At 55.7% G+C, this 14,901-nt stretch overlaps 4 protein-coding genes across 4 annotated transcripts; 3 read left to right on the top strand and 1 right to left on the bottom strand.

Annotated features, from left to right (window-relative positions):
* Positions 1-590: 590 nt before the first annotated feature.
* Positions 591-2,156, bottom strand: KRP23_11386 (Serine/threonine-protein kinase STY13; the record flags this gene model as incomplete). Its single annotated transcript, XM_067881931.1, has 1 exon — positions 591-2,156. The coding sequence occupies one exon, from the start codon at positions 2,154-2,156 to the stop codon at positions 591-593; it is 1,566 nt and encodes a 521-aa protein (XP_067740222.1).
* Positions 2,157-2,567: 411 nt separating this feature from the next.
* Positions 2,568-6,407, top strand: KRP23_11385 (Ankyrin-2; the record flags this gene model as incomplete). Its single annotated transcript, XM_067881930.1, has 1 exon — positions 2,568-6,407. One exon carries the CDS (start codon positions 2,568-2,570, stop codon positions 6,405-6,407), a length of 3,840 nt encoding a protein of 1,279 aa, XP_067740221.1.
* A 594-nt stretch (positions 6,408-7,001) lies between these two features.
* KRP23_11384 (uncharacterized protein) lies at positions 7,002-10,097 on the top strand (the record flags this gene model as incomplete). The annotated part of the gene is made up of 4 exons (XM_067881929.1): positions 7,002-7,926; positions 8,883-8,950; positions 9,149-9,746; positions 9,817-10,097. 4 exons carry the CDS (start codon positions 7,002-7,004, stop codon positions 10,095-10,097), a joined length of 1,872 nt encoding a protein of 623 aa, XP_067740220.1.
* Positions 10,098-11,772: 1,675 nt separating this feature from the next.
* On the top strand, positions 11,773-12,982 carry KRP23_11383 (uncharacterized protein; the record flags this gene model as incomplete). The annotated part of the gene is made up of 2 exons (XM_067881928.1): positions 11,773-12,823; positions 12,960-12,982. 2 exons carry the CDS (start codon positions 11,773-11,775, stop codon positions 12,980-12,982), a joined length of 1,074 nt encoding a protein of 357 aa, XP_067740219.1.
* Positions 12,983-14,901: the final 1,919 nt, after the last annotated feature.

The raw sequence follows: 14,901 nt of genomic DNA, 5'->3' as shown, positions 1-14,901 counted from the left end.
TGTCCGCACCTGGAACTTTATCCACCTGGTGCCTATTTCCATTATTATCCATTGTGGCAGTTTTTGTGGCGCTAAATGCATCGAGGAAGGATTCTTTGTCGCCCTTTGACACATCTTGCCCTCGGTCTCCGATATTTGCTGCTGGAATTAGGGAGACGTCCAACGGCGTGTGAGCGGTACGTACGCGGTCCGAAAGCTGCTGCGCCGCTCTCTGGACCTCCGACATCTCGCGCATCTGGGAAACGAAGGCGCTGGGGGCGTCCGCAGCAGCCCTCGCCCGGTCCGACATGACGAGACCGGAAGGAGATTTAAATGTGGTTTCAGCCAAAAATGAAAATGGGTTATTTGCGAATGGGTATTTCGAAAACAGACTTTTTGCATGAGCTCCTTTAATTTAAGGGATGGTATTCTATGGTATTGGAATCGAATCTAGACGCTTATGTGGTGGCGGCAACCAGTAGGAATAGGCTTTGCTGTTGGCTCGACCGAGCAGGAGAAACAGTATTTACAATGTAGTGCGGGTGGGCTAGTTAAGTCAAGCGTTGGTGAGCGAGCTTCACTACATCTGGGTGAGTTGTGCCCTCACGTGATCACCCCATTGCGTTGACGAGTCGAGCGCAATGAACACACGTGGGTGCCTCGCAGACGCATCGAAGGCACTGGCTGTGGATCTTCTCGCGCGTCACGAGCACCTCGAGGACCGAGATGGCTTCGCTGAGGCGGATCCGGCGGGAAAACTGCCGGTCGCACATGTTGGAGATGAGCTCCCAGGCCTCGTCCGACACGCTCGAGTCTGCCGGCCGCGGCGGCAGCTCGCCGCTCGTGATCAGCCGAATCGCGGTTTGCTCATCGACCTCTGAGTAGGGAGCGGCGCCAGTCAGCGCCTCGTACAGGCACATGCCGAGCGCGTACACGTCCGACTCGAAGCGCGGCTTGGGGTTACTGTACATGTCGAAGCACTCGGGCGCCTTCCAGTGATACGCCGGCGCCAGAGGCCTGACGCTCAGCGAGCTCTGGCGCACGAAGGCGAACGCGAAGTCCGAGACGACGCCCACGCCCTGCGCCGTCACGAGCAGGTTGCTGCACTTGAGGTTCCCGTGGACGCGCTTATGCTTGTGCAGGTAGGCGACGCCGCGAGCGGCATCCAGAAAGAGCTCCCAGACGCGGTGGCGGCGCGTCGAGAGGTAGTCGCGGAAGTTGCCGAGCTCGGCGCGCCCCGAGACGAACAGCAGCGGGTAGCCTACGTTGTTGGCGCCGTAGAGCGGCAGGATGTGCGGGTTGCGCAGCTCGAACCACATCTTGACCTCATTGTTGAACATATCGAGCGTCTTGGTGTCGTCGGACGACGCCTTGACGGCCTTGACGGTTACCTTGGCGCCAGAGTAGATGGTCCCGTGGTACAGTTCGAGCAGGTTGTTGACCGCGAACGGGTTGCTGTCGTCGAAGCAGATGTCCGAGCGCGAAAGGTACCAGCCGGCAACATGCGGCACCTGGACGTGTAGTGCCTTGCTGACACGGTTAAGCAGGTCCAGCAGTGCCTGATGGTCCTGGGACGAGTACGCGGCTTCGTTGGTCTTGAGCTCCTTCTTGAGCTCCATGATGTCGACCAGAGCCACGCCCTCGGTCTTGAGCCGGGCCGCGAGCTCGCCCGGCATGGCCGTGACGACGCTCTGCAGCGCGTTGACGCTGGCGGCGATGGCCTGGTTGGTCTGCTCGTTCAGGTGTCGGTTGCGCTGGAGTGTGCTGATGACCAGCGTGTGGCGGTTGGCGTTCTCAGCCATGTCATCCAGCGCCACGAGCGTCTTGACCGCGTCCAGCTGCGCGTAGAAGCTTTGCACATGCCGCTTCATCTTCCAGTGCGATGCCGCGCGGCTCATGAAGTTGCAGCTCACGTGGCGCTCCAGGAACCCGCGGATATCGACTAGCAGCTTGTGGTACTGTTCCAGCGCCGTCTTGACCTCGATCGCGTTGCACGCGACCAGCTCCTTGAGTCGCGGCTCGACGGCCGCCACGCTCTCGATGAGCTCCAAACACATGTCCTTGCTCCCGTACAGCTCCGAGGCGAGCTCCACAAGCGCCACGACCAGCGAGCCTGAGCCAGCGAGGAGGTACGCGTCGGCGGCCATCCCCACGCCATTAGCGATCGCCGACTGCATGCTTGCAACTACAGAAGACCGCTGTCTGGCACTCGCAGCGACCTGGAGGATGCCTGCAGAGTCGGGGGAAGAAAGTGAAGTGAAGCAAGCTAGCTAGACCTGCATGAGTGCCATCGCCGCCGCAGGGTTTGAATGAGCTGGTTGAAGGCGCTTGTGTTGTGGCGAATGGGTACACCGGCCGGATTTCAGCCAATCACAGCTCGGCAATATTTCGGCACAGAACGTGTAGCCATTGCTAGCGGCATTTGTGCCGGCTACAAGCCTGGTTTGCGGTGGCCGAAGGTGGTGGTGTGGAGCAGGCAGCACGCTGGACGCCTCTCCGGCCTCTTCCTATTGACATCTGCAGTGCGGTACACGCTGTGCGGGCATTGAGACGCAGAGCGATGACGCCACAAGTGAACCCGCGAGAAGATGGATATTCCTGCGCCGGTCGGTCGCTGGCGCCGCGTCTGGAAGAGGTTTACGAGATGTTGGCTGCAGCTCTCATGCATAGGATGTGCCGGCCCAATCGGTGACGAGGAGACCACCCCACAGGAGGCCTTATCGATCGAGGAAATCCTCAGGCAGACCGCTCAAAAGGGATACGAAGACATGGTGAGGATGGTCGTCACGAACAAGCTGGTCCCTGACATCGACTGCGCCAACGAGAACGGATGGACAGCCCTGCTGTACGCTGCGTCCAACGACCATACCGGCATCGTCAAGCTCCTCCTCGACCACGGCGCGTCTCTGGAGGCCCGCAACTACCAAGGCATGCAAGCGTTGCACCTCGCGGCGGCCCAGGGCTTCTTGGGCACGGTCAAGGTGCTAGTTGAGGCTGGCGCCGACATTGCAAGCGTCGGACTGGACAGTTTGACGCCGCTCCTGGCTGCTAGCATGAACGGACACTCATCAGTCGTCATGTTCCTTGTCGAGTGGCTAGTGACCAAGAACGAGCACGGAAAGGCTCGCGAGCTGCTCGAGGCGCCTAGAAACGAAGGGTGGACGCTGCTGAACGTGGCGGCGGACAGTGGGGACCTCGAGATGGTGGTCTTCCTCACAGAGCACGGCGCAGCGTTGAACACCAAGAACGACAATGGCTACTCGCCACTGCACAGCGCCGTGGCGAAGAGTCACGGGGATGTTGTGAAGCACTTCCTCTCTATCGAAGCAGACGTTGACACACTCAACACGATCGGAGTGACGCCGCTGGGGACGGCCGCCAGGTGGGGGCTCGCAGAGATGGCTGAGTTGCTGCTGGACGCAGGTGCCGACTTGCATGCGGTCAATCACAACTGGTGCACGCCTCTGCTCACTGCAGTGACCCATGGACACGAAGAGGTCGTCAAGTTGCTCCTGGAACGCGGTGCCGATCTGGAAGACCGCACCAACGAAGGCTGGACGCCACTGCTGGTTGCTGCGGAGAGAGGGTATTCGGCGCTGATCAAGCTCCTTGTTGGCCGAGGGGCGAGCATCAATTCAGAGGCCCATGACGGCAAAACTGGCCTTTCGGTCGCGACCAGGCAGGGCGAAGTCGAGACGTGCCGCATCTTGATCAAACTGTTGGTCGACCGAGACGAGCTGAATGTCGTGAATGTGCCGGACATCGATGGGCGGACGGCGCTGCATTACGCGGCCTCAAAAGGAAGCTTAGAGTTGGTGGAACTGCTGGTTCAGCATGGCGCCGCTGTCAACGCTGCAGACTACCACGGCGACACCCCGACGAACTTGGCCATCATGGAGTGTCACGTCGACATCTTCGACTACTTGGCCATGCACGGCGCGGCTTCATTCAACGACTCGAACGGAATCTGGACGCTGGCGGCTCTGCAAGAGCTGTATCTACGGCTGTTTGAGCACGATGATCAGCGCGCCACCAGCGATCCGAAGTGGTTCATCGACCCGTCGACAATCCAATTCGAGAGCTCCGCGCAGCCCAAGAGCATCATCGCCGAGTCCCTCGTCGGTAGCTGGCTCGGCGCGCCCGTCATCATTCTGGAAACGTGGTTCATGAGGCATCCGGACGTTTTGTACAACTTGTCGACCGAGGCGACCGAGCTTAGTGTGAAACTCCGCGTTTCCTTCGCCAAAGAAGTCGCTCGGTGGCTCCCTTTAAATCACCCGCATGTTCTCAAGCTGTATGGAGCGTGCCACCGCGTCCAGCTGCTGCTCGTAGTCGAGCGAGTCACTGGTGGGAAAATGCGCGCGTACCTTCAAAACCACCCGGAGAAGACCTGGAAGATCCTGTACGAAGTCGCGCTAGCCGTGAAGTACCTCCACGAGCGCGGTATCGTCCACGGCCATATCTGCGGAGACAACATTTTCGTGACGGAAGACGGGTCAGCCAAGCTTGGTGGTTTCGGTGCCTGCTCCGTTTTTTCCGGCAAAGAGCAGGAAACTACGGTGTGGGAACCAGAAGAGTGCCTTGTCGGAGTGGAATCCACAACCGAGAGCGATGTGTACTCGCTCGGGATGTGCGTCATCGAAGCGGTCACGGGAGAGGCCCCGTACGCACAGGAGCAACGCGAGCAACAGGATGTCCGGCACCTCATCAGTAACGGGGTATTCGCCGAACGTAGCTCCAAGTTTGGCGACCGCGAGTGGCACCTGGTCACTCGCATGAGCTCCTTCAGCGTTCGGCAGCGGCTGAGCATCGATGACGTCGTGCGTGAGCTCGAAGAACTGGCAGCTGACGAGGCTCGTTCATTGTCGCCTGAGCTGTATCAACGGTTGCCGGGTGGTCAGGACGCGGACGTCGAAGAGCAGCTAGCGCTGGGAGTTTCCTTGACCGACAACCAGCTTGGCGGCATGGAACTGGAGCGCCAGGCGCTTGCTCGGCTCTGTGATCTGTGGCAAGCGACTCCACTTGCGGTTCGAGGGCTTCCGGAAAGTAGTATGCAGCGCTTCTGTAACACCGTGGCAGGACTTCTCAACCACCTCAAGCGGTACAGCACAAACACCAGCGCAGTCTCCACGCGCTACTCTGAACGACAGCGCACTGGCGCCATGTTTTCGCTCCACAATGAAATCGACCGGCTCGCGCGTCAGCTCGGTGTTGACGATTCAAACTCCACGGAGAACCACAAGTGGCGGCAGAACTGGTACAACATCCGCGTAGCCCGCTTGAAGCGGTTCGAAGCCACGCTGACCGATACGGAGCTCGAGAAGCTGGAGCAACACCAAGACCACGTCGAAGTGCTCACGTGTCTCTACTTCGAGCTCACGCGCCACCGCATGAGCTACACGCCCATCCAGCCGCGCATCTTCCACGCCGCGTGCCAGCGCATCAAGAGATTGCCCGACGTAAAGGTCGAGGACTGGTTCCTGCCGCCGTACGAGGTCGACTTCGACCACCTGGGCGCCTTCAACAGCGGCGGGTACGGGTCGGTCCACCACGGCATGTGGATGAACTCGCGCGTGGTCGTAAAGAAGGTGTTCGCGCAGGACCCCGAAGCGTTTGAGCGCGAGGTCGGCATCTGGTTCCAGCTCTTCCACCCGTTCGTCGTCCAGCTCTTTGGTGCGTGCCACCTCGACGGCCAGCAGTTCTTCGTGTGCGAGGACGAGGTCAACGGCCAGCTGGATCGGTACCTGCGCCGCCGCGACGTGAGTCGACGCCGAGTTGTCTGGCAGCGACTGCACGAGACTGCGGTGGCGCTCCAATACCTCCACCACAAGGAGGTGCTCCACCGTGACCTCAAGTGCAACAACATCTTGATCGGCAGCGACGGCAAGGCCAAGCTCGCCGACTTTGGCTTGAGCTCAGTCATCAGCGAGGGTGAAGATACGCCGCGCGCGAATGGCGCCGTCCGATGGAAAGCGCCCGAGCTTCTTCGAGGTGAAGCGGCGTCATGTGCTTCAGACGTGTACGGTCTGGCCATGTGCATCCTGGAGGCCGTGACGGACGAGTATCCGTGGGGGAACGCGGTCAGCGACGTTCAGGTGCGGTACTTTGTGCTCGAAAGTAAGGCTATTATTCGACCGGCGGGCTTCAGCGACGCGCAGTGGGGGCTTGTAGAGCGCATGACGAGCTCCGATCCCACGGCGCGTCTCTCCCTGGAGCAAGTGGTCGAGATGATGCGAGAGTTCGCCGAGCACGAAGCATCAGAAGCTGCAAACGAGCCCAACGTTCCAGAGCAAGATGAAGTCGAGCCGACCAGGGTACAGGCTGAGACCAGCACAGCCAACTGCAACTCGACTCTCTCGGCGGTATCGTCGCGTGCCGCTAGCTGCGCGGACAGCACGTCCGACGACCGGTACGCGCCCTCGTACTAGCCCAATTGACTCACCCGCCTTCGTGCTGACCCGCAGCCTCGAGCTGCGCCGCCGACACATATCCGGCCAGGAACACCTGGTAGAACGACGTGAAGTCGACCGCGGCCACGCAGCTGGATCACCTCTTCTTGGAGCAGGTTCATCTTGCCGTGTGTCAGGAGCATCATGAGCGTTGCCACTGGCTGGAGGTGCAACAGTCCACAAGCGATATCTTCATAGACATTCCGACATTGGTTGAGATCCTGCTGGCCTGGAAACCCCCTGCAGTTTTGCTGTGAACAGCGATTCTCCCTGTTCAGACGAGGATCAGCTGTTCGAGGACTCTCTCCTGGATCTCGACTCAAGATTCTTGAGTACCTAGTCGATGGGCACCAGCAGCGACGAACTCGACGATTATTTCCATGCAGAGCTTCAGCGCGTGCAAGGAAGCATCACGGGGCAACAAATGCGTGCGATTACAGACCGGATCCCCAAGCAGCGTCTCCTCTACAACAATGCGCCAACGCCGAATTTACTGGCAATTTTGTCATTTCTCGCAAAGTATTATGTAAGTTTCAATAAAACCTCGCCAAGTAAAAATCAGCTGGATAAATCATGATGGACATCGCGGCGGTGGGCTCCGATCTGACGTCTGTGCAGCAGGAAGAGACGATGGCGGACCTCGCGTTCTTCTTACACGAGTTTGGGTCAACTCGCACCGCTCGCGTCAAGTTAAAAGAGCAGAAGGACACCATCAGGAACCTCGGCAGACAAGTGCGCCGACTTCTGAATTATCGAGATGGAACTGTGCCACAAATAAAGGAATATACTGCCATTATTAATGAAGGAACTGCCACAAAGGGCAGTGAAAACGAGGAGGAAGATGTGAACGAAACCATGGCGGGCTTGGATTTTTTCCTTAAAACCTACGGCTCCACGCGCGTTGTTCGTGAGCAACTGGAGAATCAGAGACACAAGATCACGGGGTTGCAGCGAACATTACGATGGTTGAGAGAGCGTCGACAGATGACGAAGAAAAATGAGGTGGAAAGTGACGTGGAATATGTAGGCACCAAACCAGCATCTACGTCAGTGGTGACTGGGAGAAGTGGAGTAGCAAGGACGAAAGGGGGAAAACCAGAAGGTGTCGAGTCTCCACGGGTCGATACCGCAAAGAGAGTCAAGAAAGAGTTGCATGAGGTTATTGACCTTGATTCAGATGACGACGAATCTGCTGAAGTGGAAGCTGATTTTGATGGTGTGCACTGTGAATATCCGAAGAAAATGGCACGACGCAGTAAAGATGGCCGGGAAAATGCTCCGCTGGAAAAAGCCAATGTGATACCAATGGAAACATTTCAGCAGAGTGGGGGAGAACATGAAGATCGTCAATTCCAGTCTTCAAGTGGCACAACGTGTGCAGACAAGGTGTTTGTGGGAGTCGAAGACGGAAAAGAGGAACTCCACCAGGAGTTTTCCGATGGTTCCAAGCATTGCGGTCAGCTTGAGCAGAACCATTTTCAGCAGACGTCTACGGCAGGTACACCCGTGTTCATTGTCCTCAAAGATGACTGTCGGTATAGCAGCACAGTTGAGGAAACATCAGCACCAACTCGAGACAGCAAGCCGGTACTTGTTTGCCGCTACTCAAACTGCAGCAAGAAGGCGCGTGCAAATGGCTGGTGTAGAGGTCACAGCTGCCCTCACGTGTGCAAGATTCAAGGCTGTAGCAAAAAAGCAATCGCGCTATGCCTGTGCACCGTACATGGAGGTGGCAGGACTTGCCAATATAACGGATGTGAACGTCTGGTAGTGTCTGGAGGCAAGGGGTTTTGTCGCAGGCATGCCCGTGAGCATGGGATCGTAGTCAATGGCAACCAGCGTTGCTTGTGCAAGGAACCAGGCTGCACGAGCTGGGGCTTGTGCGGTGGAACGAAGAGGGGGAACTGCTTCCGACATGGCGGCGGACTGCAGTGCAAGGTAGCTGGTTGCACCAGGCAGCGACAGCGACAAGGATTGTGCGCCACGCATGGAGGCTTTCTTGAATGCAGGGCAAACGCATGCAGGAAGCGCACAGTTCTGCAGGGATACTGTCACGAGCACAGACATCTGCGCCCAAGTGACTGAGGTGGGAAAGGTTTAAGGCGAGGGTGGTGGGACCCAATCCGTTCTCAATCTCGGTATGGGAAGCTGATCTTCCAGCAACCTCGAGAGAAGGCAGTGGTCTGTGGGAAGACCTTCACGCGTGCGAAGAACCTTCTGGAGGTCGTTGTTGACCATCCCGACTCGAACTCCACCAATGTCCGAATTGCCCGCAAAGCGCTTCGGTACCTGAACATCCTATGAAGCTCAAACTAACACAAGCAGCCTAAATAGCCTGGCTGGTGGTCGAGATATGGAATCGGACGTCCGCCCACGGCACTTGTGTGAGGAGCCAGGGTGCCGTAGCGTGAGGAACAGCTCTGGAGGTAGGAATGGAGACGGTCATACGTGCAGCGAACTGGGTTGTACCAGACAAAGGCAATGGAACGGAGTATGCGGTGCCCACGGGGGGTATCGAGAATGTAAGGGATAACAGGCGTGGATACAAGGGTGGGTATCGTTTACAACGCATGCATACTTATTGTGGGCATACACAATGTGTTTGCCCAAATCAAATCAAAGAGGAATCCCGCGCCAGTCAAAAATAAAATAAAAAGCGCGGGAAACGTATTAGGATGCTGGACGTCAAGGCCGTGGGTTCTGATCTGACGCCTGCGCAGCGAGATGAGACTCTGGGCGATGTGAAGTTCTTTCTGGACGAGTTTGGCTCCACGCGTGCGGTCCGCGTCAAGTTGCAAGAGCAGGAGAACGATATCAAGCGACTCGAGAGGCTAGTGCGAGGCGAAAGCTCTAATGAAGACGAGGAAAAGGATGAAGACACTGCCATAAATAGTGGCGCAAATGCTGTAGAAGATGTAGACGAGACCATGGCGGACTTGGATTTCTTCCTTAGGACCTTCGGGTCCACGCGTGCGGTTCGGGAAAAGCTGCAGAATCAGACGAAGGAGGTCGTGGCATTACAACGCACGGCGCAAAGGCCTCAACGAGATTTGAATCAACCTGCGCCAATTGTGGGCAAGGACTTTGCCCCCAGGGAAGTTGTGTCGGCTTCTTTCAAGACTTTTAAAACTGCTAATGAGGCATGTTCAGGCTCGAAGACTTCCAGCTCCAGTAGCTTCAGTGGCGGTGGCATTCCTCGGGAGCAGACCGAGTTGCAGGGCATGTATTCAGAAGCTCCCGTGGCCACCCATTTTTCTAAGGCTGCGACCACCCGTACTGCTGTGAACAAACCTGCACGCACCGCCTCTCGTGCCAATAGTAATGGCAGGACGCTTTGTCGTCATCCTGGCTGCACCAAGAAATGCCAAGCACTTGGTTTGTGTCGCAGTCACGGCGGCTATCACATTTGCAGGGTTGAGGGCTGCGATCGAAGAGCAGCAACCAAGTATCTGTGTCCCCACCACGGCGGCGGCACGAGGTGTTCTGTTGACGCGTGTAACAAGCTTACACGGTCTGGCTGTAAGGGGTATTGTAAGCAGCATGCGCGTGGTCAAGGTGTTGTGGTCAAGCGCAAGTGCAAGGCTGGAGGATGCTGTAACGATCGAGAGCACCAAGGTTACTGCCAAACCCACCGTGTTGAGGCTGGAACCAGCGAGTCTCGCACCCTAAAGCTGAACGAGTACGCACACCAAGCTTCAGTTCAAACGCAGCCGTCCAAGCCTGATGGTAGCGTGATCTATCATCCCCCAACTGATTTCATTCAAACCGATTCGAAGCACTGGGCGGATGCTCACAGGCCTCACAAGGAGTGTAAAACATTCGCCTGCAAATTCCGGGCAATGCAAGACGGAGGTTTGAACGAGTACTGCATCAAACATATAGATACTCAGTCGCGAGACAATATGCCAAGAACATGCAAACCAGAGATCATGACGTCATTCCTCCACCCCGAGACGAATCCCAAGCAAGTGGACTCGACAGTGTCGGAAGACCTTGGTGGCAAACGAAAACGTAGCATGTGCAAGGAACCTGGATGCAAAAGAATAGGCAAGGACGATGGGGCTAAGAAGGGCTACTGCTTTCGGCACGGCGGAGGAATCACCTGCAGTCACCAGGGCTGCACCAAAGCCAGGAAGGTTCGAGGTGTCTGTGCTGAGCACGGAGGCTTCTACGAGTGTCAAGTGGAAGGATGTAACAAGCATGTTCATTTGCGAGGCTACTGCTACGCACACAATCGAGAGCGTAGCGCATTAGCGAAGAGGCTGCCTAACGAGGAGATCATATAGGTCGTTGGTCCACTGCAATTGGGTGAAGGTGAGAAGGCCTTGGCTTCCGTGTTATATACCAGTACTACGCGTACCAAACTTTAAAACGCGGTCTCAAGCGCATCGAGAAGCGGGTGCGACGACGGCGGACCTGGACTTCTTCCTAAGAACGTACGGCCAATGCATGACAAACTGGAGAGTGAGCAGGTGCACATCGGGACCTTGCGGCGCACAGCTCAATGGTTTCAAGAACCGGGAAAAGTGCAAAAAGCAAAGTCAAGTACGGTGAAATATTTCAGCACGGAACTTGTTCACGAGCATGCCGACAACAGCATCCTCGGTCACTTTCGGGACAGTCTTGAATTCTACATTTTTCACTGCCGTGTACTCGACACAGACCACCAAGCTCCTTGCACTTGTTGCCGAGAGTATGCTCTGGCTCCATCCTAGTTTGTTCAGGAGTTTCAGTATCGCCACTAAATCCCTTGGCACTTGACATCGCACATTTTACTGGTAGTTTCAAGTGCTTCATAGAAGAAGTCCTCTGCCCATCAATTCCTTGTTCACGACAGGGGTGTCATCTTCACGTGCAACCTGCTCCTTCGCACGCTCTGTGGGTTCGTCACCACATCCTGTGCCTCCGTTGACAGCACGTCGACTGTGCTCTCACACATACTGTTATGGGTAGCAGAATTGCCCTCTATGTCAGCGTTGTGCTCGCTGTCCTCGCCTCCATCACTTGGCCGACTTGTGCGTCTCCTGCGCTCTGTTGTCTCAAAGTTTCCTCGGCATCGAACTCCAGCGTTCGTGCTTTCGGGCAGCATTATTGTCGACATCACTGCTCCGAGGATTGCCGACAAACTTCGGACACTGAAGCTGAACGACAAGCATCGTTTCAAGCCCAAGCTTTCGAGTGTGCGACAAGAAGCCTGGCCGTATACGAGTCGTTGGTTGCATGAAGGGCGAGATGGAGATTAGCAGCAGTTCGTACTTGTATAATACTTCAAGTGACTATTAGAGTAGAGAGAGAGACGGGTCGCAAGAATGTATCCATTTCACTAGTCAGAACCGCATAGAGAATGCTGGACGTCACGAAGGTGGGCGCCGATCTGCCGCCTGCGCAGCAGGACGAGACGCTGAGCGATCTGGCCTTCTTCCTGGACGCGTTCGGCTCCACGCGTGCAGTTCGCGTCAAGCTGCAGGAGCAGGAGAGGGACGTGCGGCGCTTCGGGGGCCAACTGCGGCGTCTCATGAACCTGCGCGACGAAAGTTCACTCGAACACGGAGAAATCGCCATAAATGATAATGAAAACACCGCTCACGGCGTGGATGCGACCATGGAGGACTTGGACTTCTTCCTCCGCACATTTGGATCTACGCATGCAGTCCGTACGAAGCTGGAGACTCAGAGATGCTATATCGTGGGCTTGCAACGCACAGTGCAATGGCTCCACGCGCGACAGAGGAAGGCAGACAAGTCGGAGATTTGCGGCAATTTGCCGGTGCTGGCACCGAAAATGTCCGATGAGAGAAAATCTGAAGAGAGAGGACAGGACCTTCAGCAAACAGGCCCAATGGGGGGAGTCCAGAAAGATGATAAAGCTGGTGGGGGGTCTTCATCGCTGCTTGTTCGTGAGGATCGAGCAGCACTGGGGCGAGCTACGTGTAGTGAAGAGAATGAGGTGGAGAATATCTACGTCGTGCCAACAGAGGAGCACGATGAGACGACATCATCAAGATCGGAGCGAGATCAGCTTACAGATGTCGAAAGTGGAGGTTCTCACCTTCAGCCTCTTTCAAGCGTGTTGCTTGTCCGCGGAGGCTTTGCGGACGTTGATGTTGGCGATGACAACAAGCACGAAATGTGTGGATCTAAGACTGTCAGTCTCAGTAGTTCCAGTGATGATGGCGATTTCCGCGAGCAGACCAAAACACAGCAGAAGTTGGCACGTACTGAAGCTTCGGCCATGCTTGTTGAGCAGAGAAATAGTGCTGACTACTGCAACGTTGCCGAGGAGAAACCTGCTCCAACCCGTACTCCCGACAACAAACCGAGGAAGTTTTGTACTATGCCCGGCTGCCAGAAAATGGCCCAATTTCATGGTCTGTGCTGCCACCACGGCGGCTACCGTATGTGCAAAGCCGATGGCTGCAATCGGAGAGCAGCTACACAATACCTGTGTCCATACCACGGTGGTGGCACGAAGTGCAAGATTGACAGTTGTGAGAGACGTGCTTTTACTGGTCGGAAGGGATACTGTAACAGACATGCTCGTGAGCAAGGCATAGACTACGGCAAATGCAAGGTGGGTGGGTGCTTTCGGCTTCGAGCTGGGCGGGAGTACTGTCAAATCCACCCCTTTGAAGGGAACAAGATCGAGGCACATGTGCGTGAGCTGAACGAACACGAGCGAAGCACGTCACAGTCGCTCGAGCGCGAAGACACTATACCCTACCAGTATGCAAGAGGTGTGAGTCAAATGGCTCAAAGCAGTCCGATTGATACTCGTGCACCTTACCACGTCACCTGCAGATCCCACGGGTGTATGAAGTGGGTGATGAGAGATGGAGACCTTAACGCGTACTGCCCCAAGCACAGAGTTTCTTCAAGGTCAAATGCTGATAGCCCCATAGCATCCCCAACAGGAGCAGAGGCATCGTTCATCCTCCCTGGAAAAGAGCTCGTGGACGAACAACTACACCGGCCAGACATCATGGTGGCCGATGATCAAGGGCGTGACCTCAAAGTCCACCTCACGTGCAAGGAGCCCGGCTGCCCGAAGAATGGGAAACATTACGGGGTTAAGAAGGGCTACTGTTTCCAGCATGGTGGCGGGTTTACCTGCAGTCAACCAGGCTGTAACAGGGAGCGTGCATTGAGAGGATTGTGTGTTGCTCATGGGGGGTACCACGTTTGCAAGTCGGATGGGTGTGGGAAACGTGCTTTCGTCAAGGGCTTCTGTCACCGACACAATAACGAACGCAGCAGAGCTCAACCAAACTGGTGGAATGCATGGAAGAGTAGTGGCTAACCACTGCATGTTCAATACACGTAAGAAAGCGTATGCATGCGACCAAACTAAAGAAGCAAGTTGGCAAATTATCTGTAGCTGGCCTCAATTTTGGATATTTTACAAATCATTTGGAATTTATATTGCAAATCCAACAAACAAACATCTAAAATGGCGCCGTTGCTGGCTATCGCTCATGCAGGTTTGCTAGCGGAAAAACACCCGCCCGACGTACATGCATATCAACGACGTGGTAGTCGCCGACGGCGTAGTTCTACCGTATTTTGAGATGAGTTACAACCGCCTTTTGGTATTTGTAGTGTCCATCACTCCATTTCCGCATTCTTCTCCGTGAACATCCAAACTGCAGGATGTCTGTCTTCTGGAAGACGGGAAGCTGCTTGTCGTGGAGATCGAGGGCAAAATGGCTGCCGTGGACTTGAAACGCTACATCAAAAACCAGGCGAGTAGCCCTGCAAGTGATGTTTACATATGCTTTCACTACTGCTCAGCTACAGCCGACCATTTCAGCTTCTCGAGGTACGTCGAGTATTTATTTTCCTGTCAAGGATGGGGCTTTACATTGCTGCTGTTAGCGCCAGGGTCCACCCCTGCTCGACAGAGGTTTTGTGTTTGGCTATCGTTCATCATTACCTACGCACACGGTATGCTACAGTTTGCTAATCGTACGTCTATGACTCGCAGCGGATTCGAACCTACCTCAAGGTATGCTTGTACCTCGCCGCTTTGCAATACACTTGTGACTGAGAGAGAGAGTGACGAGCAGAACAACAACGTGCACAACTCTTCTGCATGACCCTTCTAAGCGTATGTGCGACTCTGCTTTTCTCTCTATTCTGTTCTCGTTGTACAATCGGGACTAAACCAGTGGACGAGCAGCAAACGCCGCGTGGCTTGCTCGAATGGGTCTCGAATGGATTTGCTTCGTCTTTGCGTTGGTTAAGTCCTCGTCACTTTCGCTCCAGATCAAGAGCTGGTAACTCATTTTGCGTTAGATTACGGGACGGTTTGCGCAGTAGTTTACGCCCGTAATGGATGCAAGCAGTCTAGCTAATCTCAGTTTTCAATTTGCCGTCGAGCCCAAGAACTCATTACAGTCACCTTCTCGATCGGCTTCGGCGACTTCGTGCTCAAGGTACCGAGGGCTATGCTGGCTCACTTCCGGGCAAGGCTTGC

The sequence above is a fragment of the Phytophthora ramorum genome (assembly GCF_020800215.1).
Source record: "Phytophthora ramorum isolate Pr-102 chromosome Unknown Phyram_PR-102_s0012, whole genome shotgun sequence".
Taxonomy (NCBI): domain Eukaryota; phylum Oomycota; class Peronosporomycetes; order Peronosporales; family Peronosporaceae; genus Phytophthora; species Phytophthora ramorum.
Note: the sequence above shows the minus strand (reverse complement) of the source record. Positions and strands in the feature narration are given on the sequence as shown.